This window comes from Clinocottus analis, unplaced genomic scaffold (genome assembly GCF_023055335.1).
Source record: "Clinocottus analis isolate CAN_PGR_092001 unplaced genomic scaffold, fCliAna1.0.p SCAF_22, whole genome shotgun sequence".
In the NCBI taxonomy this organism is placed as follows: domain Eukaryota; kingdom Metazoa; phylum Chordata; class Actinopteri; order Perciformes; family Cottidae; genus Clinocottus; species Clinocottus analis.
The window spans coordinates 4,477,317-4,500,352 of record NW_027175954.1 but is presented as its reverse complement, the minus strand read 5'-3'; the positions used below and the strand labels follow the sequence as shown (position 1 = coordinate 4,500,352).

The 23,036-nt window shown below is 43.1% G+C and overlaps 1 protein-coding gene across 1 annotated transcript in view; it reads right to left on the bottom strand.

The window, feature by feature from the left end:
• Nucleotides 1-7,295: 7,295 nt before the first annotated feature.
• znf827 (zinc finger protein 827) overlaps nucleotides 7,296-23,036 on the bottom strand; it is a 64,016-nt gene continuing 48,275 nt past the window's right edge. Inside the window, exons 9-14 of the mRNA XM_068588613.1 lie at nucleotides 21,677-21,814; nucleotides 20,269-20,440; nucleotides 19,163-19,329; nucleotides 16,499-16,708; nucleotides 13,919-14,096; nucleotides 7,296-11,475 (exon numbers count right to left, since the gene is read on the bottom strand). Coding sequence (XP_068444714.1) covers nucleotides 10,434-11,475; nucleotides 13,919-14,096; nucleotides 16,499-16,708; nucleotides 19,163-19,329; nucleotides 20,269-20,440; nucleotides 21,677-21,814 — 1,907 coding nt within the window. The 3' untranslated portion in view covers nucleotides 7,296-10,433. The remainder of the gene's footprint in view (nucleotides 11,476-13,918; nucleotides 14,097-16,498; nucleotides 16,709-19,162; nucleotides 19,330-20,268; nucleotides 20,441-21,676; nucleotides 21,815-23,036) is intronic.

Genomic DNA, 23,036 nt, shown 5'->3' with positions numbered 1-23,036 from the left:
TACTGCTATTTTCAGGCAGCGCTCCAATTTGTATATGATAAAAGTCTACGACTGCTAATTCTAATCTAAAATCCATTTGAAGAAGACAAACAGAACTGTAACCAGACTGCAGTCGCTTTACTTTTCAGCAATTGGTGAAAAATATTATCCAAATTGTGTCAGTTTGTCATACATAAATAAAGCACTGCAGCAATATGCACATAAAAAAGTGCAGACTTTCCTTTTTCTCTCCGTTTACTGCTGATATATCTATTCTCAACGTTTTGTTCCTGCTGGCCTTCGTCAGCTATAAAGACAAGCGGCAGTTCCTTATACACATATCCTGAGTGCAGAGGAAGTATTGTGTTGTTCTACACATGTATACAACACCACACTGTCAAACGGAGAGGGCTAAAGGTAAATGGGAGCAAAAATATCAACTATGAATCACAACTTTAGAAGTTCAACTTACATAAAAGCATTCCCAAAACAGTCCTAAAAACCAATAACTCTACCAGCATTAAGGAAGAATGTGCTGGAATCTTTAACTTTTCATACAAGGAACTCACGACAGACCAGAATTGATCTGGATGTGGTTTCGTTACTTGACTTTCATATTTATTAGTTTCCAATTTAAAAGACAAGTTTGTAATTTCATTTTTTCAAGCTGAGGCTGCACATCGTCTGCACATAAGAAAGGGGGAAGTCCACTTCACGTTTTAATTTCATTGGAATTGTGACAGTGAGGGTTATGCTTTGCAGTAAACTGGAAGAAAAAAAACAGCCAATACAGACTAAAACTATTGTTGGATCAAGCGTGCTCGAGGATGATTTGTGAATATATATCTATTATACACACATATGTGCGTATTGCATCGTCTGTGTTAGCATACACCTGTGTCTCTGCAGGAGAGAGCCTGTGTTTGGCCGCATGTCTCAGGCAGGCGGGCTTGGAGGGAGGGCCATTAATCTTAGCTAAATCAAATAAATCAAGTGCACTTTAGAAAAGAGCTGTCAGTGTAATTGTTGTGATAGCCATTCCCTAGCTTCTCCAGGGTGAGCTCTATTGGAAATTGTGCCAGGGAATGCACACTCACTGCCGTTCTCCCCTCTCTCCACCCCCCCCCCCCCCAAAAAAAAGCTCTGAGAAAAGATGCCCTCTGAATGAAGACACGTGAAGCTGCTCAGTGACGTGACGAGAGCGCGATGAGATTGAAGTCTGCGGCCACGTTTCCGCTTCGGAGTCCAACCTAGTGGGATGTTCGGACAAGGCCGTCGCAGCGTGGCGAGCCTGTCTTTTGTGTTTGATCGTCCCGCCAGTGTTAAATGTGGCCCAGACGCCTCTCATGCTTCCCCTCTGCGGTTGCTGCTGCTGTTAAACGGTTTTGCTCAAGAGAAAGCCACCGCTGTGATAAAACATCAAACCCTAATCTTCAGCTCCATCCCGTGCGTCTGTGCAGAAAGAGCACAATTTGGTATTTGCATTGTAAAGATTGCAAAAGCCTTTCAAGGAAACCATATTGGTAGTTGCGTAGATGAGACGGAGCAGATAATGGGGACGGAAAGAGCAGCGCGTGAATAGGCCGCCCTGCACTCTGCGCGCCTCTCAACCAATGAGGGTTAAATGACTATATGGGCACCTTGGCAACCATTGCTGCGTTTCTTCTTCCTCTAATTTGGCTGTGAACCGGCTGAGGAGGCGGCATCCGTGAGTCCAACATGCCTTCGCTTTGCCCGGAGAACTGTACGCACGTTTTGGATCCCGCTGGAAGAAAATGTGTCATTTTTGTTTCAGGCGTTATATTTTTATTGTGTACTTTCTTACAAATATCCTCTGAAGCGAATATATTTCTCCTCCATATTTCTCAAGGTTCCAGCAGATGGTGCCAAACTGTGTGTGTTTTGTGTGCAAAAGGTGTGTGTTAGTGTGCATTTTGATCTCTTTAAGTGTGTGTCTTTGTAGGAGAGTGTTTCTGAGACATGAAGAAACCCACTGTCACTCACCTTCCCTTCAGGTGACAATAACCAGCAGACAAAAGGGTGTGAGATAAAAGACTATACTCTACTAGTTATTCAAGGTTTCAGTCGAATGCATTATAATCATAAGCACGGCACACAAGCGAGGGTCATTGGAGAGCCACGTTATAAGGAAGTTAAGGATATATAACTGCAACTTCAACCCTTTTGATAGAAAATACTCCGCTTGAACCCTATTCTGTAGACAGAGGACACAGAGTACGGCAATTCTTCCAGAACAAACGCTCGCCACACTCGAGAGTCAAGTAATAGAAAAGGTTAAAAAATGCACACACAAAAAAAAGATGGAGAGACATGGATGGATGCGATCTCTGTTAATTTGCTTGACCCACTCTCTTCTCAAATGAGGATGGATGGAGGGATTCCCGATGTCCTGATTGGAAGATGGATGACTGTGCAGCTATGGCTTTAATTGATTGAAGACAGGAATTCAGTTAGGGATAATTGAATCATGGAAATCATTAAAAGCTCAAGTGCATGAGATAATTAGGAGAGCTGGCCAGGTTGTAATCAACCCTCATCACAAATCATCTTTAGGATACTGACGAAAAGGAGCTTGTTATCCTGCTCGATTTAAGGTTTTCTGACATTTGATGTAAAAACATCAAACCCTTTTTTTTTCCCCACATAAAAGTACATTTAACAGTCCAAAAGCTTCTTTTTTGGATGACTCTGATCATATTTATTAATAAATGACTGCACTGTTTTTAATATTCCCGTTTACTTTTGGGCTAATTGGTCTCCAGGCCAGTTTCCTTTGCTACGGATTCCCAGGGTCAGCCGGGGGTCGGTGTTCTACTCCATTACTCCATCCAGGGAAATGAGGAGCCTGATTAGTTTGGGCTTGACCTTGCTATTCCGTTAAGCTCTCTATAACAAAGTCTCCTCATCTCAGCCGACTCCATTCGTTGAAATCGTTGCATCTCGCAGGTGAAAGCCGTAAATAAAAAAAAAACAAAAAGTGGGCGTGCCGATGTTTCAGAATCTTGTCGCGTTTCCGTCGGAGAGATTGTTTTTTGTTTTTTTTTTACTTGCCGAGAATCAGTGGGCGACATCGTCAGGTTCGGTGTCACCGAAGACGTGAACGAAGTGCAGCGCCAACTGTTACCCATAGAAACCAATAACCTATGGCTGGTGACTGTCATAGAGTGCCATGGTAACGGCAGAGCTTAACAACAGGGGAGTTGGCTGGCTTTTGTCCTATCTATTTCAAAGACACGATCATACTTAAGTAGAGCTGCGCTCCCTCTCCTCATTACCCTCCCCCTCCCTCTTTCCTATAATGTGTTTGTCATCCAGTTGGAATGGCCAAGCAGTAGCTTTATATTTGAGGCAGCACCCAACAGGGGGTATGATCTGTCCTCTCCACTGATTCAGGCTGCCCTAAGTCTGTATATGCCAAGCCCAGGGACTTGTGGGTAATCCCTCCCTCTCACCCTCCCCTCCGAAACCCCCCCCCCCCCCCCCCCGCAGGCCTTCCTGACTCAGATTGCTGCTGACCCCCGCCGAGTGATGTCTCACCCCAGAGAATGGGGAAGGGGCGCGGCGGGGGGTTTGGGCAGGCAGTGATGCTACGCCCGCGGGCCGGGCACCAAACATGCATGTAAATATATGTCCCGCCATGCGTGTCCTGTCCAACCCGACTCAGTGGCGAGTGAGCACCGCACCACACGAGCCTGCAGATCATCTCTCTCTCTCTCTCTCTCTCTCTCTCTCTCTCTCTCTCTCTCTCTCTCTCTCTCTCTCTCTCTCTCTCTCTCTCTCTCTCTCTCTCTCTCTCTCTCTCTCTCTCTCTCTCTCTCTCTCTCTCTCTCTCTCTCTCTCTCTCTCTCTCTCTCTCTCTCTCTCTCTCTCTCTCCTGCTCTCCCCCAGGTGCACCTTCAGGTGTGAAGTGTCTTTTATGCACAGGCTTGAACTTGTCATCTTTGTTGTTGGCTTGCACTTTGCATGTATTTCGAGCAGGCTGTGCAGACTTGCCCGACTGCTCCGCACTATGGAGGCACTGAATAAACATGGTGTTTCGCATCCACCGATTCATTTTGGTGCCTAATTTTTTTCTTCTTCAAAGATTGATAGATTTACGAATCTGCGAGCAGCCTCAGCAGAGCCTTGTTCTGCGCGAGTTTTGGCCCTCGCCTCAACCCGTGCCAAATCGATTCCAGAGGTCATTTTCTTCCTTCATTCTCTCTTCCCCGTGTGCCAGTGCTCCTGCTCTGCAGCCCGTACTGAAGGCTGTGGATGGCAGGACTTTGTATGTTTATTTTCTCTGCTGGAGCAAAAAAACAGATCTGTCTCCACTTAGTAAAACCTCAGCTCGGTCACAGGGTAAAAATTCTGGATGGTGGTGAGGGAGGGCGGAGGGCGGAGGAGGGGGGGGGGGGGCCCTGGAAGTATTGATGCTGAGTGAAGCATGCGTGGAGTTAAGTGTAAAAGAAGGAAAGGGCAGAAAAAGATGAGAGAAACAGGAGACAATAACAGGATAGTATTGAGTAGGGGTAAAAGGAGAGATTCAGTGTGATTAAAAAAGATGTATATGGAGCTATAAAGGCGGGGAAAAGTGTGAGGTGAATGTAGTGAGCAAAATGGAGAGAAAAAGAGAGAGAGAGAGAGAGAGAGAGAGGCCAGGCAGCTGGGAGCTCCCACAGACACGCACTTCTGTCTAAGCAGCTTTCCTCTCAGGGCAGGGTCACGGTGGGTCACGGTGGGATTACACTTTTGGCAAACAAGAGGGAGCTCCTCTCTCACAAAGCCGTGCACGACTCCCCCATGACTCTCAGCAGCTGTAATAAAGCCAAGGCAGCCTGAACCTTCAAACAAAAAAGCTAACACGCTATCGATCGACAGCGGCCAACTTTCGCGAGGTGGTGTCGAAAGGTCGACATTGTGCAGACAGCTCGGGCCGGGGTGAAGGGCTATTATTGGGATGAGGGAAAACTCTGGCGTTTAGTCTTATCACAGAAGTTCCTCACTTAGTTGACAATTCCACCAAACTGTCAGCGCAGGAACGGAGTTATTGTTTTTCGGCGAATGGAGAAAAACAGCCCGTGTGTACAGTGTGGTTTTTCCCCAATCACAAAATCCAAATGAGGTTTTTCTATCCTTTCAATCAATAGCCATCCCCTGCAGTGCCTGCATGTCTCTTCACTTCCTAATCAACACTTCCACTCATAGCGAGGTCAGCTGAGCAGGCGCAGAGTGCCCCGAGCGCTGCTTTGAACTTAATTAAGCAGCTTTAAACACAGCCGAAAAGATTCATTATAACACAGGCGAGATGAGCAGCGAGATGAGAACACGGCCCCTCAACAGAAGCGATTCGGCTTCGGATGGCTGTTGAACCCATGTGGGTCATCTCGGAGGGCGCGGCAACGGCAGGCCCCGCAAGGACCGCCAAATCCTTTTTTTCGAAACTTTGAAACTCGCTGCTTTCTTCAAGTTCAAACTTCACCTGAGCTGGCACGAACCCCGCGGAAGACACGTGTCGATATAAACGGCGATAACGTCCGTTACCGCCAAAAAGCAAAATCTGCGAGGGGAAAAAAAAGAGATAAAGAGCGGTAAAGATGGCGGCGTCCATGTGCCTGGGAGGCTGCAGTGTGCCACCAGGGTGCTGTGAGGCAAGGCCCGTTAAAGGAGAGCTCCAGACCAAGGTGTTCTATAGCTCGGGGGCTAACGGTGATAAATGAGTCCCTTAATGTCGGCAAACACTTTATCTCTGCTTCATCTGTTTTCATTAGGCAGGGCCAACCTTTGGCTGGGCGAGAACGTGCAGTAACTTTCATTACTACAACACAGGAGGGAGAGGGAGAGAGACCTCCCATCGGTCTAATAAAAACACCAGCTAGACGCCATGACGGATCCTATTTTTTATTATTATGATGGCCACTGATATATATTAGAGCACGCTATGTCCCTCAAAGATGATCAGTGCTGACTGAGTCTTAACTCACATCCTTGTCTCCCCACTGAATGATGGCCACTCTGTTCTGCTGCCCTCGTTGCTCCGAAACATGCTTCCGTCGTTCTTTGCTTTTCTCGAGAAATATCGAATGGCCATCAAGGCTTTGGCGTTTCTCTTCACTGGGATTGCAGTATTTTTTGATTTTAAGCTGAATGACGACAATAATAACTGGAGAGCGCAGAGCTCGACCGAGGCCAAATGTCCCATCTCGCAATTTGTGTCTCTGCCCCGTTTCTGATCCACTCCAGAAAGCGATGCCATCTTCCATATTGCTCATGGGCTGAGCAATATGGATTATTATTGATCATTCCCTTTTGGTGGAATTGTATTGTAACATAATTCTTTCATAACAGAATCATTGTTTATTTTGTATGTAATATTGCTAAGTAATTTGCTCGTATGATCAATGAAATGATACAACACAATTCAATTAAACATCCTATAACAGTATGCCATAACATCTCTTAAAATAATCATAGTATATACAGTATGTCATGAACAGTGATGGAAAAGTCATGACATCTTTGGCTTACTGTAGTAAAGTTATTCAAATGTTATAGTGCATGATGTTGTGAAAAAGGTCACAGTATAGTATGCCATTAAAATGTCAAAATAATAAAGTCATGTTATATAAAAGGAAGTCATTAAAAAACATGAGTCATTGTATAGTATATGTCATAAAATGGCATAGTACGGTATGCAATAAAAGAAGTGTAGTTTGACAAAACAATCTCATAAAGTCATAGTTTACTATGCCATTAAAAAGTTGTTGTATACAGGAAGGCAGAAAATGTCAAGCGAGTCATAAGAACGGTCATAAAAAGTCTAGTGTGTATTGTATTGTATACCATACTACATTAAGAAAAGGTCATAGTGTAGTACGTCATCTAAGTGTAGTGTAGTGGGTTGTAACAAATATAATACAAATGTCATAACATAGTCATAGTATGCCAAAAAGAGTCATAAGGCAAAGCACAGTATGTCATATAAAAGCCAGAGTATGCCATCAGAGGAGTCATGGTGTATAGTCATACTTTAGTCTGTCATGAGGATATAAAAAGTCATTGTCTCACGTCACATGGATGCAGCAGGGCTGTGGGTGTGAAGGGATCTGTTATCTGGAGCACAAATACGAGAAACTCTCCTAAAACAGTCTCTCTGGGTTCAGGAAAGAGAGACAATGAGCTTTTTTGTCACTGTTCCTTGAGGAAGATGAAGCAAACAGCTTTGGTCTGCAGCGTGCAAGAGCGATGCCGTCCGTGGTGAATAACGCGACGCACGCCGTCAAAAGAACCAGCAGAGGAAAGACAAACGACTGACGTAATATCTGATGTAAGCTTTACTTTCAAATCCTGTTACATTTAGACCTGGCAAGTTGAACATAAAATAATGCCAAACAAAGAAAACAAATACAAAACCAAAAAAAGTACAAATGATCTATTTACCAGTTATCGTCACAACCCTGTACAGCCTTAACAATGGAGTAATAAAAAAAAGCTTTGTACAGCACATACCAATCTTTACCGAGTGCCAACAGATAAGATAGCTGAGCCTTTTCTAATCATAAAATACAGCCAAACTTAAAGCTAACTGATTGTAGACAGTGCAGTGGGATGCCAACTAAATGCAACCGAGGGAGTTAGTTTTGAAACACAATTAAGTGCAAAAGAACGAGAGAGAGAGAGAGAGAGAGAGAGAGAGAGAGAGAGCAATGTCATGCGAACTCTGAAGTGCTGAACAGGTAGTTAAGCTTTAAAGAATAAAAAAAGGTCACTGTGCTGCCTACAATTGGGCAAAAATAAACAATAAGTGCTTCAGAATATTAGTTTTCAAAAAGGATAGAGCCCCGTGGCCTTTTGAAACATTACGAACTAAGTGGGACATAAAGAAGTGCAGCCATTCATGATTAAGCTGCAATAAAAAGGCAGACGTTTTAAAAAGGTGTCGAGATTGGACATATTCCTTGAAAAATTGTTTTATCTTTCGGACCCTGACAATTAGTTTGACTCATTCTCAGAAGTCTCAGGTGGTTTCCTTCCACCAAGTGGCACTAGAGTATAAAAGATAACGCAGATAGTACAAGAAGAGAGAGAGAGAGAGAGTGTGTGTTGGAGAGATGCTCCTTTCACTCCAGAGACAGCGTGCCAAAAAGGAACAAACAAACAGCAGAGTAAAGGGGGACAATCGAGGCATCGCTCCAGAACAGGACGTGACGGATTAAATCCTAACATCACATCCTGCGGCGTGTTACATTTTGGTCTCGACAATTTATGTTCTCTGCCCAATCAACATTTTTTTCTGACATGATCAAAGTAGAAAAAAACAACAAAAAAGAAGCAATAATGATTCATTGTCGGAAAATGCATGAGTAAAATAGACAAAAAGGTGAACATAAGGAAAATGTATATTCAAAAACAACAACAATCCCTTTACAATAAGAGATTTTGGCTTGAAGACCACTTAAAAACACGAGCACAGAAGGTAATGGGTAAAGCTTTTCAAAATAAAACGCTTGTACTTTGCTGCTCTGCCTCCCGAAACATACTCCTTTAATGAACATTTTACGGATAAATACATATTCTCTCAATCAAAAAGTGCAGCACTGTGCAAAACTGGCTATCACAATTTAGCCTGGGACCCTTAGTTCCCAGGGAGAGCTTGACCCATACTGTCTAATTCATGCAATTTGTATTAATTTACGTTCTCCGAATTCACAGGCAGACCTTTTTGCTCCGCTAGAAATGCTCACATGTGAAACTACGGGTTGATGATTGAGTCCTTTCCAGCAACTACTGTCCACTTCACGCTACGCTAACTATTGTTTGCGCTTCAAAAAAAATAATAAAGGGAAATAAAAAAGGTTTAAGTGCTTTTGGCTTGAAGTGTAACTATATTAAGTGCAATTAAAACTCAAAAGGTTGAAAAGAGAAGGGGGGGGGGGCAGTACCATGTCTGCCGGCCTACAGAAGCCAGAGCCATTGAAAACAATGCTGTACAAGTGAATGGCTTTGCTTCATCATTGCACCTACAGGAGCTTTTTTTTCCTCTTCATGATGGGTTCCCTATGAATGTTAGTAGAAAATGTTTTATTATGATGTAAAAGGCTCAGTAAAAAAAGTGGAAAAAAAAGAAAAACAAAAAGAAAAAGACACAGAAGGCCACCAAACACACTTAACTTTCCTGTCTTATCCAGCACAGAAGACGTCCCTGCTCACACTTCTGTATCGCTTCTTTTCCCATGTACATAAACAAAAATACATTCATTCAAGTCATTTTGGAACAGTTTTTTTCTTTTTTTTTTGTACACAAAAATTACAAAAAGCTCCAAAAAGCACCATTGAATCGGCCTGCGGTGACCCGGCGGTGGGTAGCTTGCTAACCCCGAGCTGGTCACCTCCACAAAACAGTTATCTCATATATCTCTTCTAAGTATAGGTGCGTGATACATAGTTCTGCATATGAAGCTGCGCTGATTTCCACCTGGTCTCAGAAATAATTGAACGTTCCTCAATATTTCACCGCTTATTCACCTGTGAGAGCAAACATTTATATTCAAATCAAAAAGTAATAAATGTATACTGTTCCTCCTCATGATAATCAGAATTGTAATCCTTATATTTACATTATTATCACAGCTTATCTTCTGTTTTGTGAGCTTACAAAAAAACTATCACAATTAACTAGTAACTCATTTAAATTATATTTATTTTGAGACAGAGGTGCTATCAGGCAGCAGCTATGCATAATATGGTTTCACCATTATACAAAAAAACAACAGAAATCAAAAAGATGGGCAGGGGAGGGGCTACAAAACTATGTACAAGACTGATAAATAAGTAAGTGCGTGGTTTGAGGCGTTGCTTTGGAAACGTGCCTTTTTACGATGAAAAGCATCCCGTTTCATTGGTTCTGTCCACATTGCACCGCTAACACTTCAGGATATCTCAAATTTAGCTTCCTAATGACGTCAAAGCTAGTTGAAACACAGGCATGCTATTTCGATGCATAATAGCAATAGACAAAAATGCACTAAAATATAGCACTTGCAAGTTTTGTTTCATCTTTTTATCTCGTCAAACGACTAAAGAAAAAATATCTATAAAACTGAGATACGTTAGTTTCCTCAGATAATGCAACTGGGTCCAAGTCATTCAGACATTTCAAAACAGAAAGAAAAGGTAATAGAGAGTAGTAGTTGAAGTAGTAATAATTCAATCGATAGAACTGATAAGAAAAGCAGCTTTTTGATATAAATGCATTTTTAGCATGTACAGCCTTTTTCTCTTATAAATGTTTATTCTTTTCTTTTCTTCAATATGTTTGTCTGGTCCAGCTTATTCTGCTGGTCTGATTGGAAAAGACGTGGCTCCTCCCCCCCTCCACTGCGGCGGTCAAGTGTCAATTCACACCACCGTCCGAGGAGTGAGGGAAAGAGCGAGGGAGGAGGAGGAGGAGGAGGTCAAACAGTCTTGGCCCTCTCCATCAGTCCCAGGTAGGCCAGGAAGGAGTGTTTGTGGGAGGAGGGGGAGGAGCAGGAGGGCGACGCCGAGTCGGAGGAGAAGAGGAGAGGAGATGTGGCGGGCCGCCATCTGGAGTGGAGGTGCGAGTGGAATGTGAAGCGGCTGTTGTGGGTGAACAAGGTGGTGAGGGGGATCAGGTGCGCCCGGTCGCAGTTCCTGTACTGCTCGAACATGTGGCGGGAGGAGGGGAGGAAGAGGGAGGAAGCGCTGCCGCTGCTCGGGCCGCCGGGGCTTCTGGCGGCGTTGTTGTTGTTGTTGTTGCCGCCGCCGCCGCTCTTGCCGACCGAGCAGTGCAGAGGGCCGGCGGCGTCCAGCGGGCGGGACTTGCCCAGTGTGAGTGACAGGGCAACGGACTGGAGCGCCTGGGACGCCGTGAGACTCATGAGAGGGCTGTTGCTCCCGCTCCCTCCGCTGCTCCCTCCCCCTCTGCCAAACAGGAAGTTCTCCTGACCCTTCCTCAACGAAGAGACCCCCGGTGACGCTCCCTGGAGTGGCAGCTCCTCCTCTCCGGCCTCCTCCTCGTCTTCCTCCACTTCTTCTCCTCCCGGGCCTCCGTCCGGACCCCCCGCTCCTCCACCCTGGTGTTTCTTGAGGTGGCGGCTGAAGACGAAGGGGTGTGTGGTGGTGAAAGGGCACTCTTGGCAGCCGAAAGTCTGGCGCGGAGCGTGCTTCAGCTTCTTGTGCAGGTTGAGGTTGTCCTTGCGCTTGCAGCTGTAAGAGCAGCGGTCGCAGTGGAAGGGCCGCTCGCCCGTGTGCACGCGCACGTGCTCGATCAGCTTGTTGGCCGTCTTGGACAAGTAGCCACACTGCTCACACTTGTAGTGGTTGCCCAGGCGGTGCCCGCGCATGTGGGCCTCCAATGAGGCCTGGTCCGGCCACAGTCCCTGGCAGATGCGGCAGCGGTACTCCATCTTACAGTGCGTCTTAAGGTGGCACTCCATGGCCGCTGGACGATTGGTGGAGTAGATGCAGAAAGGGCACCTGGGTAACGCAACAAACGGGGAGGTAGGGAAAGGGAGGGACACGACACACAAAAGCAAAAAAGGCAGTTGAAGGGGGGGAGTGTCCATTCCAAACCACGTAAAACACCTTGAAATTGAATAACACAAGATGATGAAGAGGAGAAGGACAGGTAAAGGAAAAGTGTGCATCATGTAGAGTTCTGTGTGCTCATGGTGGTATGTGTGGCAGTTTAATGGTGGGAGAATTGAGGTGATCAGGTATAATATGTGTGTGGAGGAGGAGGAAGAGGGGGGGGGGGGTGACAGGCTGGAGAAAGGTTTGGAGCAGTAGGACATGAAGGGAAATGAAGGAATGGAGTGGCACTTACATTTAAATAGCACCTTTCATCTGCTCTGGGCCCCAAAGCGCTTCACAAACCCTGCAGAACAGAATCACCTCAGAAATCCTCGAAATGGTCAAGGCCCTCTCTCCCTTTCTACACACTCCTACATATATAGACACACTTCACATTGCTCAAGTGTATACACGCGTACACACCGGTCTAGAAACAAATCTGGAGGTCGGAGGTCAGGAAATGGAGGCAATGGGTGAAACCTTTTTGCCCTTCAGGTCTATTAACTGATCCTACGCCTGTTTGGTTGGATCCTGCCTGCTTTTGGAAGCAAACGGAAATGCGGTTTACATAAATTAAGAAGTGTAAACCTGGAAGAGCTGAAAATACAACCCACATGTGCAGGTATAAACAGAAAGAAGCAGCTTTTCTGATCAATTTAAATGTAAAAATAAGCATTCCTTCAATCGCTCTTCTTTCTCCGTTGACTACAAAGGATCTAAAATATCCACAACCTACTTCTTTCCCTTTTGAATGATCGCTCAAAGAAATCAATCTGCCTTTGAAAACATTAACACCAGACAGAAGAAACATTTAAAATCGTTATAACTCCTTGACATGTATTTACTGACACACTACAGCGAGCAGCAAATCCTCAAGTAAGGGACTAAAGATGCTTTGTGGAGATCTTTGAGTTATGAAAGGGCTTCTTGTGTGTTTGTGATCTGTCACAATAAGTCAATGTAACTGTGTTTGTTTTATATTTAGTGAAATGATACCATTTCCAGACATTTAGCAATGTTTAAAACGTCCCATCTCCACTGATGGCTGCACAGAAAAAAACAAGATAGAACACAGATCTTTGTTTATGACAAGATGAGGCGATAATCATAATGATTCAGCTCATGCACAGACTGTTATGAGTTATGAGAACTCAAAAACAAAAAAATGGCTTGTGTTAATGAATCGTTAAAAAAATGTTTGCGTTTTATAAAAAGGCAAATAGTCATGTGTTTTCATTTGTTTTTTTTAAATCACAAATGCTGTTAACTACAACCCTCGAGCTGCATCTATGTGGAAGTACATTATAATTGGCCTGAACTCAAACACTAGCATCATCAGTGTGTGTTGAGACGTGAGATCAACAGATGGGCTTTATGTGAGCTGGACAGGCCTGTTATGGGACATAAACACGTTACAGTACAACAAAGGCTCCTGTGGGACTGAAGAATGGAGGTGGGGAGGGAAGCATGAAAGAGGAACTGGAGCTACATCCAAATATATATCTGTATATGTAGGGTTTAGGATACAAACTACACTGAGAAAGGTTTGCACACCATATGTGAAAGCTTTCTTTTAGCCTCATTCTGTCCTTGTATTAAGGAGCAAAAATGTGTTTTATGTATATATATACAAATATATATATACAAATGTAAGTGATATGACATTTGCGCTTCTCCTAGGGGTGTGCCAACATATTTTATATATATTTTATATATATTGTAAGTGTCCGTATCGTAGGTTTCCAAAGTGCAGGTTTCCTCAGTTATGTTTCTTTGGCATGGCTGCTCGCTGTGGGCAGAGGAACAACAGAGCCTGAGGGGAAACCCATTTCCATCTCCTTTCCATTCTCCCTTCTGTTCATCGGAGCCACTGCAGACCCAGAGACCACTGTCTAATAAGTTCTACTTGCCAAGAGAGGCGGTCGGGCAAAACTGCAGCTTGTATCATTTGATTTGCTGGCTGCAAATAATGAACATTAACAAGAGGTTAACTGATAGAGGACACATGGCTCCAGAAATCTTCAAATAGACCACAAATCTGTGTTCCTGTCGTCAGCAGTACTACAATCAGCTCTTGAAAGAACTCTACTATCATCAGCCAGCTTTATGGAGATGACATGCATCTTGTTGTATGAAACATGTGGTAAATGTTGCATGTAAAATACTTCAAACCATTGTGAGAAGCCTGAAAATTGAGTTTGTCGCCATAACTTGCACACCCCTAACGCCGGCCCTGTGTGTGTGTGTGTGTGTGTTTCTGTGTGCGGTGAAGTGACATGGTGAGGAGTGACGGCAGGGGGAAGGACGGGAGACGTTAGGAACCTCTGTCTGTACTTGCTTTCCTTACTTGAGCCCTCCGGAGGGGACGGTGTGGCACTTCTTGTGCTCCAGCAGCTGCTCGGGCGTCTTGAGGAACTTGTGGCAGACGTCGCACTCAAACATTCGCGTGATGAGGTGAATCTGAAGGTGCCGTTCGTACATGCTACGCGTCTTGCACACAAAATTGCAGAAGACGCATTCGAAACCTGCGGAGAAGGAAGGCGAAGAGGGTTAGGTTAGTTAAGACTGAAGCGGTTTGAATGATTTTCATGGCGAGATGATTATGTGCTCTTCAGACGCGGCGTGACTGAAACCTCAGAGTATCTATAGAAACTGGAACAAAGGGAGTTCAGATTCAGGGAGACGTCAGTACAACGATGACCTTTCACATAAATAGAGTCTATGAGCAAGATTCTGAGCTGCAATTGCACTTCACTTCAATAAAAGTTGTGGGAATCACAAGAGACTTATTTTGAAGGGCAAAAAAATAAGTAAAAATTGATGCAGCAGGTTGAGATATCTCGACGTTGAGAATAGTTTCCAATGTTCTCATAATGCACCTGTCAGAACGTCCCCTTTTATGTTTGTTTTAATTTTATGTGTGTTTGCGTTTTTATTTGTGAAATACTTTTGTATTACTTTAATGACAAACTACAATTACTTTTAAAGACGATATACTACATATGCACACTACGCCTTTTCTATCAAATAAGGTGCTGCCAGGTTTGTGACTTTTTTTGTGATGTACTATACTAAAATTACCTTTTGCCATTTTAATGAAATACTGACCTTTTTCACAACTTTGTGACAAACTTCTATAACTTTTAATGTCTTTCTAGGACATATTACACAACGACTTCATGAGAGCTAAAAATATTACCTTTTTTTTGTTTTACAACACACTATACTATTACTTTTTAAATTACTTTTAATGAACCTGTATTATGACTTTAAATAAATTTTTACCGACATAGTATATAATGACTTTATAGAACATATTTCACTTTTTCATGACTTTTCAAAGACTTTCTATAATATGACTTTATTTGCCATTTTAATGAAATACCATGACCTTTTAATTTCTTTTTCAATGACATACAATAGTGTGACTTTTTAATGACATACTATAACATTACTTTTTTCATTACTTTTTTACGACATACTATACTATCACTTTATTAAACGTCTAATGACATACTATACTGATACTTAAAAAATGTAATTAAAACAAACCTTTTCAAGACATACTATGCTGCGACTTTTATAATGACCTTAAAGACATAATATAACCTTTGTGACTTTTTAATGAAATACTATGACTTTTTAAAAAGGACCTTTTTTTCATCGCATACTATATCCTATGACTTCTTTGCTCCAATAAGTCTCTTCTGACGATGCATTTGATCCAAAATGCCGCAGCAGGTGTATTGACAAGAACCAAGTAAAAAGATCACATTATTCCCGCATTAGCTTCTCTGCTCTGGCTTCCTGTAAAATCCAGAATGCAGACTTTAAAATCCTTATCCTTACTTACAAAGCCCTAAATGGTCATGCACCAAAGTATTTTAAAGAGATTATAGTAACTTATTACCCCACGGGAACGCTGCGCTCCCCGAATGAAGGGATAGGCTCAGGCTCGCCCGCAGTTACGCTGCTGTAGGCCGAGACTGCCGGGGCACTTCCTCTAATACAATGAGCTCCTCTCTCCTGCTCTCCCTCTGTATATATTCATGGCCCATGAATGCATGTTCCCGACTTGGCTTCTTCCCCGGAGTCTTTGTGCTCTCTTGTCTCTCAGGTTTTCATGGATCGGTGTACACCTGGATCCTGGTCTCCCCCGCTACCGTGGCCCTGCTCGACACCCACTGCTACTATAATTAATCATAATATTATATTAATTGCCGCTGTTATTATTATCATTATGTTATAATCACTGCTAAATTCTCTCTTTCACTCTTGCTCCTTCTGCTTAAAAGGGGTATTTTTTATTGTATTATATTGTCAAAAGACATGGTGTATCGTATGCCATTTGTCATTAAAATACCATACAAAAGCAAAATACCTTTATTTCATTTTGGTCAAAATTACTTGGTCAGTGCTGGAATAATAGAGACTGCTCTTTTGTGTGGACAATTGTGTTATGTCTCCTGTGTTTTTTTGTGTTGAAAATAGAGGGTCATGTTTGCCTCAACTACAAAAAGTAAAAATCCTGTAACTCTACTATCGCTTCTCTGTTGAAGCATGAAGAGGCTTAAGTTGTGGTGTTTTGCCTCTATATTATGTGTCACACATGAAGCATTCGACTTGCAAACTGAATGAAAGGGCAAACATGTTGGTGGAAATGGCTTTGAAACAGCTTTTAAAAAGCTATTAGATAGTAAGTCATGATTTTTTTATTTATTTTATAAACAGTATAGTATGTAAAAAATCTCATAAGACGAAAGAACTAACAACAAGTTCATAGTAGAGCATGTGGAAAAAAAAGTCATAAAAAGACATGCATGTTGAAAATTCCATTAATAAATATATATATTTTTCTTTTCATCCAGTCATGAATATGTTGTTGTGAGAAGTGTACCTAGTTGACATATTCCCCACAATTCCTTACCTTTGTCAGACTTGTCCTCAGTTCCTGATCCCGAGTGGCTTCCAGAGCTGGACTGGCTTCCTGCGGACGAGGGCAGAGCCAGCAGGCCCCTGAGTTCTTCGTTGCCGTGGGTGAGGTCTCCGCCCTCCGAGCTGTTGAGTGAGTCGCTGAGGGCCGAGAGAGAAGAGGAGGTGCTCTTGGTCTCGCTGAGGGGACTTCTTGAGCTCAGACCTGGACACATGAGGACAGACAGCAGAGTAAAACATTTGGGAAAAAAAAGCTTCATCATTTGACCAGCTCCAGCCAAAACTCATGGCGACAGATAAAAACTGAAACCCTGCAAATATTGTGGGGTATTCTTTATGCTGAAATATCTGTTTCAAGCACACGCACACACACACACACTAGCCCGGTGCTCAGACAGAGGCCCTGCTGCCAGTCAAATCAAGATGCAGTCTGCTTTTATTGATCCCCTTCTCTAAGTCTGCAATTCACTGGGAAGAGCGAGGGATTTAGAAGGGGAGGGGGGCAAGAGGGAGGTATGGGTGAGGAGCGAGGGTCATGGCCGAAGGAGCTAAGATGGCGGGAGCATCTCAGGGCACAGCTCAACAAAGGGCATTCACTCAGACGGGAGTGAAAGGAGGGAGAAAAGGCTGCACAGATCCTGAAATGGTTGACCTATCTCTCTAACGCATGCAGACACGCGCGTCTAAAACATACAAGAACATCCGCATAGAGTTCTCTCACACACACACACACAGTGTTGTCGGGGAAGATATGATTAATTGCTTTCAATCAAATCTAAATAAACCAGGGTCATTCTTAGCAGCATTTTGAATACAGTATTGAAGCGGCTTGAGGGGCTTTTATCTTCTCTGCTGCAGTATTTAACATACACTTGCCTTCTCTTACAATACAATAGCCAAACGGCTAATCCCATAGAACAGAAGCAAAAAAAAGGAGCTTCTTTGAGTTAGTGGGCCTCGACCTTGAAACACACCTTTCCGAAAAAAAAAATATAAAATGTTCTCTGTTACTGAATAGCTTCGCCCGCGATTGTGTTAAGGAAAGGAACTAAAGAGGCAGAGCATGTCTATGCGTCAGTGTATCCAGGGTAGATATCAAGCAACGCCGTCACATCCTTCACCACCTTGCCGCCTACGGTTAAGGGCACCCATCCAACCCTTTCCCTATGTCGGGTCCAGTCTTCACAGGGGGTCAGCTTGAACTGTGACACCTGCTGAGCTCAGCCATCTCCCGCTAGGGCGTGTCTACACAGTTGACCAGATAGCCACAGTGTGTCAGGGTTCACATTGTCTGCTCAATCTACTTTACACTCTGTATAGACACGTTAACAAAACCCGGCTGAATCCTGTCAAACCACTCAAATCTCCACATGTGGAAGAAATGGAGCAAGTGAGAGACGACGGAAAGACACACTCCTGTGTATTAGTATGTTCGGTGGTGTTGTCCATCTTGTGAGAGACTGAGATAAATGCCGAGCCCGGCTGAGAGACTTAAAAAATGGCCACAGCGGCGTCGTAAACCGAGCTTGTCTCCAAAGGAACCAAGGCCTATTGATTTTTTCCCCTCAGGCACGATAAGGGCCAACCTTCTCAGATAAACAAGGCCACTGTGGCCTCTGAAAGACCCCTCAGCTGTCTAGGCCGGACAATCCCACCCACCCACACATACACACATTGCGGAACAAAACGTCAGCAATAAACCGGATAAAGCGGTTTTAGACAAAAACACTCATATTGACCACCGGGGGTTCAAACCAGCAGCTTTAAAAGTCCAAAGAAGGTCGACTGGAGGCGGCTCGTTTGTGAAACCCAATTCTAAAGCTCGTCTTTCCCCATGTCCTCTGAACGGATACACAACTAGGTGTTTATGGAGTGTAAATCAGTGTTACATTAGGATTGTCTGACCGGGAACTGACTTCATATAAAGTAGCTACAGTGCAGTCCATTTAGATGGATGAATAGTGTATGAAGTGTAAACTTTTGATTACAGGGACTGTGTTTAAAAATACTTCATTTCTCAAAACCATTAAAGCTATTGTTTAATTTTAAACCCCATGTGTTGGAGTACACAGCCAAAACAATAGAAAATGTGTCACTGTCCAAGTACTGCACTGTATTTCTATTCTGAGCTGTGAACAAGAGCCACTATGTGTAAGCTACCACCCACTCCAACATGTGAGAGATATTTTGAAAATAACTCCATAAAGCACTTTTCTGGGGTTTGAAGCATCGTGCCCCTTTGGAGTTTAAAAACAGTGGGGAACGGCAGTCACAGGAACATTACCCTAAAGCGGAAACTAGTCTATTATTTAATTATTCAATCAAGAGTGAAGTCAAAATCTAAATAGCAACTATTTTGATAATTGTTGAACTGATTTATTTGAATAATTCTTCAAGCAATGAAGCCAAACATGTTCTGGTGTAAGCTTCTCATTTGTGAGGATTTACTGCTTTCTGTGTTATGTAATATCAATTAATTGCATATATGTAATCTATACTTTGACTGCAGGTTGGGGGGAAAAGTGTTTCACACTATTTTCAGACGTTCTTTTAGTTTCACTTATCAATTAAATAAAACAATAATGATATGCTGGTTCCAACCCCTCATTACACCAACACATCTTATTAATGCGGCCGCCCAGAACCATTGGACTCGTACCTGCATGCCCAGTACTAATGTGGTTCTTCATGTCGTTCTCCTCCATGCAGACGTAGTCACAGACGCTGCAGCAGAGAGAGAACATCCACTGCTCCTTGTCCACATGGAGCGACATGTGGCTGACAAACTGGGCATTCAGCTCCGTCTGGAAATCACACACATGGCAGCTGGACAGAGAACAGAGAGGAAGAGGAAGGACGATGGTGAGAATAACTGTCAGCTTCAGTGTTATATTATGTCTGCATAAATGGGTAATAAATTAATAGAAATGTATCCACCATGTACCACTGAGACAATTGAGAATACAACATTTCCTCACTGTAGACGTGGCGCTATCGGACACGTTTCAGATCATTAGACACATTAAAGTATTAAAGCATTAGTACAACATTTTGGAAAATACACCAATTTGATTTCTTGCAGAGAGTTAGAGAAGATCGCCTTCAGGTTCACGGCCAAGTCTTGTTGTGACTATGCGGTTGAATCCAAATATGATATTTCAGCAAATTACACCCTGTATAACCAAACACATTTTTACACTTCGGCTTTTTAGATGCTTTGAAAAAAACAAAACAACAATATTTAACCTTTTAATGAGGAAGCTGATTTTTTAAATTTCATTTTCATACCTTTATACTATCCATCTCTAAGCTACAGCTTCATGCAGTAATAAACAAACTGTTACTACTCTGGTTTTGAATTTCTCATCTAACCGTTTGTCTGCGCACTTTATTTTATATTATAAATATAATATGTTTCTATTTATTGCACTGTGTTGATTGTTGTTGTATGCACCGCCTGCCAAGATAAATTCCTTGTATGTGCAACATACCTGGCAAATAAATGGTTCTGATTCTGATTAAAGACAGCAAATAATATTTGTTTTTAAATTATTATCATTTTTCAAGATAAGTGACTCACAAAAATAGAGAACATTTAAAACAAATTATCAAAATAAAGTTATTGGGGAGAAATTTATATATATATATTATAGCATCAAGCAGCAGATGTAAATCAATCAAAAAAAGCCCTGATTTTAACCTCTGCTTTCGACTGGAGACATCCTTAATCGAGTAGTGTGCTGTGTTTTGGTCCTTCATCCGTACCTGTAGTAGTAGGGGCAGTTCTTGCGCTCAGCAGACTCGGCTGTAACAGCGCTGACAATCTGCTCAGCATCTGTATTGACCAGCTTGACAGAGTGGATGGTCAGGTGCTGATTGAGGTTAGCCCTGCACTTGGCTGCATAAGGACACAAGTGACACTTGTACTTCCTCTCGTCTGCAAAAACAAACACAGGACCACAGGTTACTGTCAACATTACCTCAGATAATATCTCATTAAGTTGCGCACGGCCTCTTTAAAACAAGCTTCAACCTAATTATTTGATGTCTAACCCTGCCTCACCGTCGCCTGACCCTAAACTTTAACTCTCGTCCTGGGAAGAGGAAGCAAAAACATTGTGTGACGTCTGATAAAAATCTACTTTTCAGGGAGTGTCTGGATATTCCTGTTGATGCCACAAGATGGTGAAATATGAGGCGCATACAGACATCATTTTAACTAATTTCAAAGCACTCTAAAATCAAATAGAAAAAAAAAAACTAAATCACAATATTTCCTTTCATGCCAACTCAATGTCTTCTCCCACTAGCTCGCCCTAAAACACGCACACGCACACACCCACACACACACACCATTTGCCCCAAGGACATGAAGCCAGGCAACCTTTATGTCGCCGGGGAAACCAAAAAGACCATCACACTGACATATGCCCCTGCTTCTGCTCTCTGTGGTGTGGCCAAGCTGTTCACAGCCAACACTCTCAGATGGCGTGTGTATGCGCGTGTGCGCCGTGTACCGCGTGTGCACGCAAAATGTGAGAGCATGTCCAATTGTGTGGGGGCATTTTGTACACGAGTCTGCATTTGTGCGCCCGGAGATTTAATCTGCAATCCCAAGTAGGTTGCATTCATTTCTAATCCAGCGTTTAATTTGCTTTAAATAAAATTGCAGAAGCAGGATATTCATCAATGTATTCTCCTAATAAGGGCAGAGAGAGAGAGAGAGGGAGAGAGAGAGAGAGAGAGAGGGGAAGAAGACAGTGATGGGAGGGAATGGATCAATTGGGAGCAAAGAAGGGCCAAGTTTGAAAACACAGAGTAATCAGGACACGAGGGAGTGTGCGGCTTCATCCTGAGGAAGTCTCCCGTGTCTGAGTGCGAGAGACAAAGTGAATGAAGGAAACCAATTGTGACCGCGTCAAAGTTACTGGTGTGTGTGTGTGTGTCTGTCTGTGAGGCATACCTCTAGCTGAGTAATTAGACGGCCGGTTTTCCCAGAGAGACTAATCATGGTAGTAATCTCTTTAAAGGAAGGGTAATCTAGTCTAGTCAACCTTATTTACTTACTGGGGGGCAGCACAAACCCAGCAGCTCACATCTATACATTGTTTGATTGTGTGGCGCTGGTGTGCTTGTGCGCCAACAATGTTGTCGTGCACGTGTGTTTATTTACCTGTGTGGAGAGACAGATGTCGAGAAAGCGTCTGCTGTCTACCGAACACTTTGCCACAGACAGGACAGGGGAAGAGCTGTTCGTTTAGTCTCCACGGGGCAATCCCGTTTCCCGGCTCCCCATCGTCCTTTTCCGAGTCTGGAACAAATGCAGAAAACCATAGTCATCATTCACTGCGGACACAATCAGCTACAGGTAGAGCAAAAGGCCGTTACCGTGCGGCTATGAATCAAACAAAGCAACTCAATACGTATTGATGTTTAAACCGTAACAACTAAACCACACTGTTTGTGCTGACCGTGGTGTTCTTTGAATTATAGGGTCATCTAGATATACATCTTTTTTCTTACATATTTGGCGTAAACTTATTACCAAAAACTGTTCCTATACCCAGCTATAATAATCTACTTATCTACTCCAGTGTTCTCTTTCTGTGAAGGTGCCCATTTACCCTCCAACCACCTCCGTCAGCCTGAAGGAGGCCGCGATGCGTTCAATTCCTTTCTGCCATTGTAAAGTCTATGGCTCTTCCACTGAGATTTAGATTCAGTTTCATTATAACATTACACTTATAAATTTAGCAACTTCGCCGCCAGAGCATTGCCACGTCAAAAACTAGTAGTAAAATAGTCGAGTCCATCAGGAAAAGTCTCATTCCCTTCAGTGAGACAACAGAACAGCCCGTACACTGTGGGCTAATTTGCTAACCCACAAGACTGAAACCTGTCTGCTACCATTTGACAGATGCTCCTCGTCTAGCCTGCGGGTGGGATGAAGTGCGAATGCATTCTTAATGTCAACAGCAAGCACCACTCCTCTGCTCTGAAGCCCGCAGCATACACATATCACTGGAGATCTCTATACTGCATGTCACTCTCCTTCCCTCCCTCTCCACCCCGTAATCAAAGAAATAAAAAGGAACGAGAGCAACTTTTTTTTCCCGGCGCTTTGATAGATCTGACGAATCGGAAGTTCGTGCTTCACCATCGGGCCGAGGAGTTCACAAGAAACAAAACACATAGAACTTACACTTTCAGACGGAGGCGGTTGCTTTAATGTATGCAAAGAACACGCCACACAAACTGACGTTGGCTAAAACTGTCGTAATAGCAAGTCATTAGAAAAAAAGTTGATAGTTATTCTGACTTTTGTTATGTGTAAAACAAAATCTGCTGCTCAGTTTCCCCCCTCTCCTTAAAAGTTTTGATTCTTTGCATATGTAAATAAGTGTGCAGTTTAATGTTAAGCAAATGTTAAAGAACAGATGCATTGGCTTTGGAAGGTGGCGTGAAAAAACATTTTACTGTTGTATTCAAAAACCCTGGAGCATCTCTTCTGTATCCAAGTCATATATTTAATC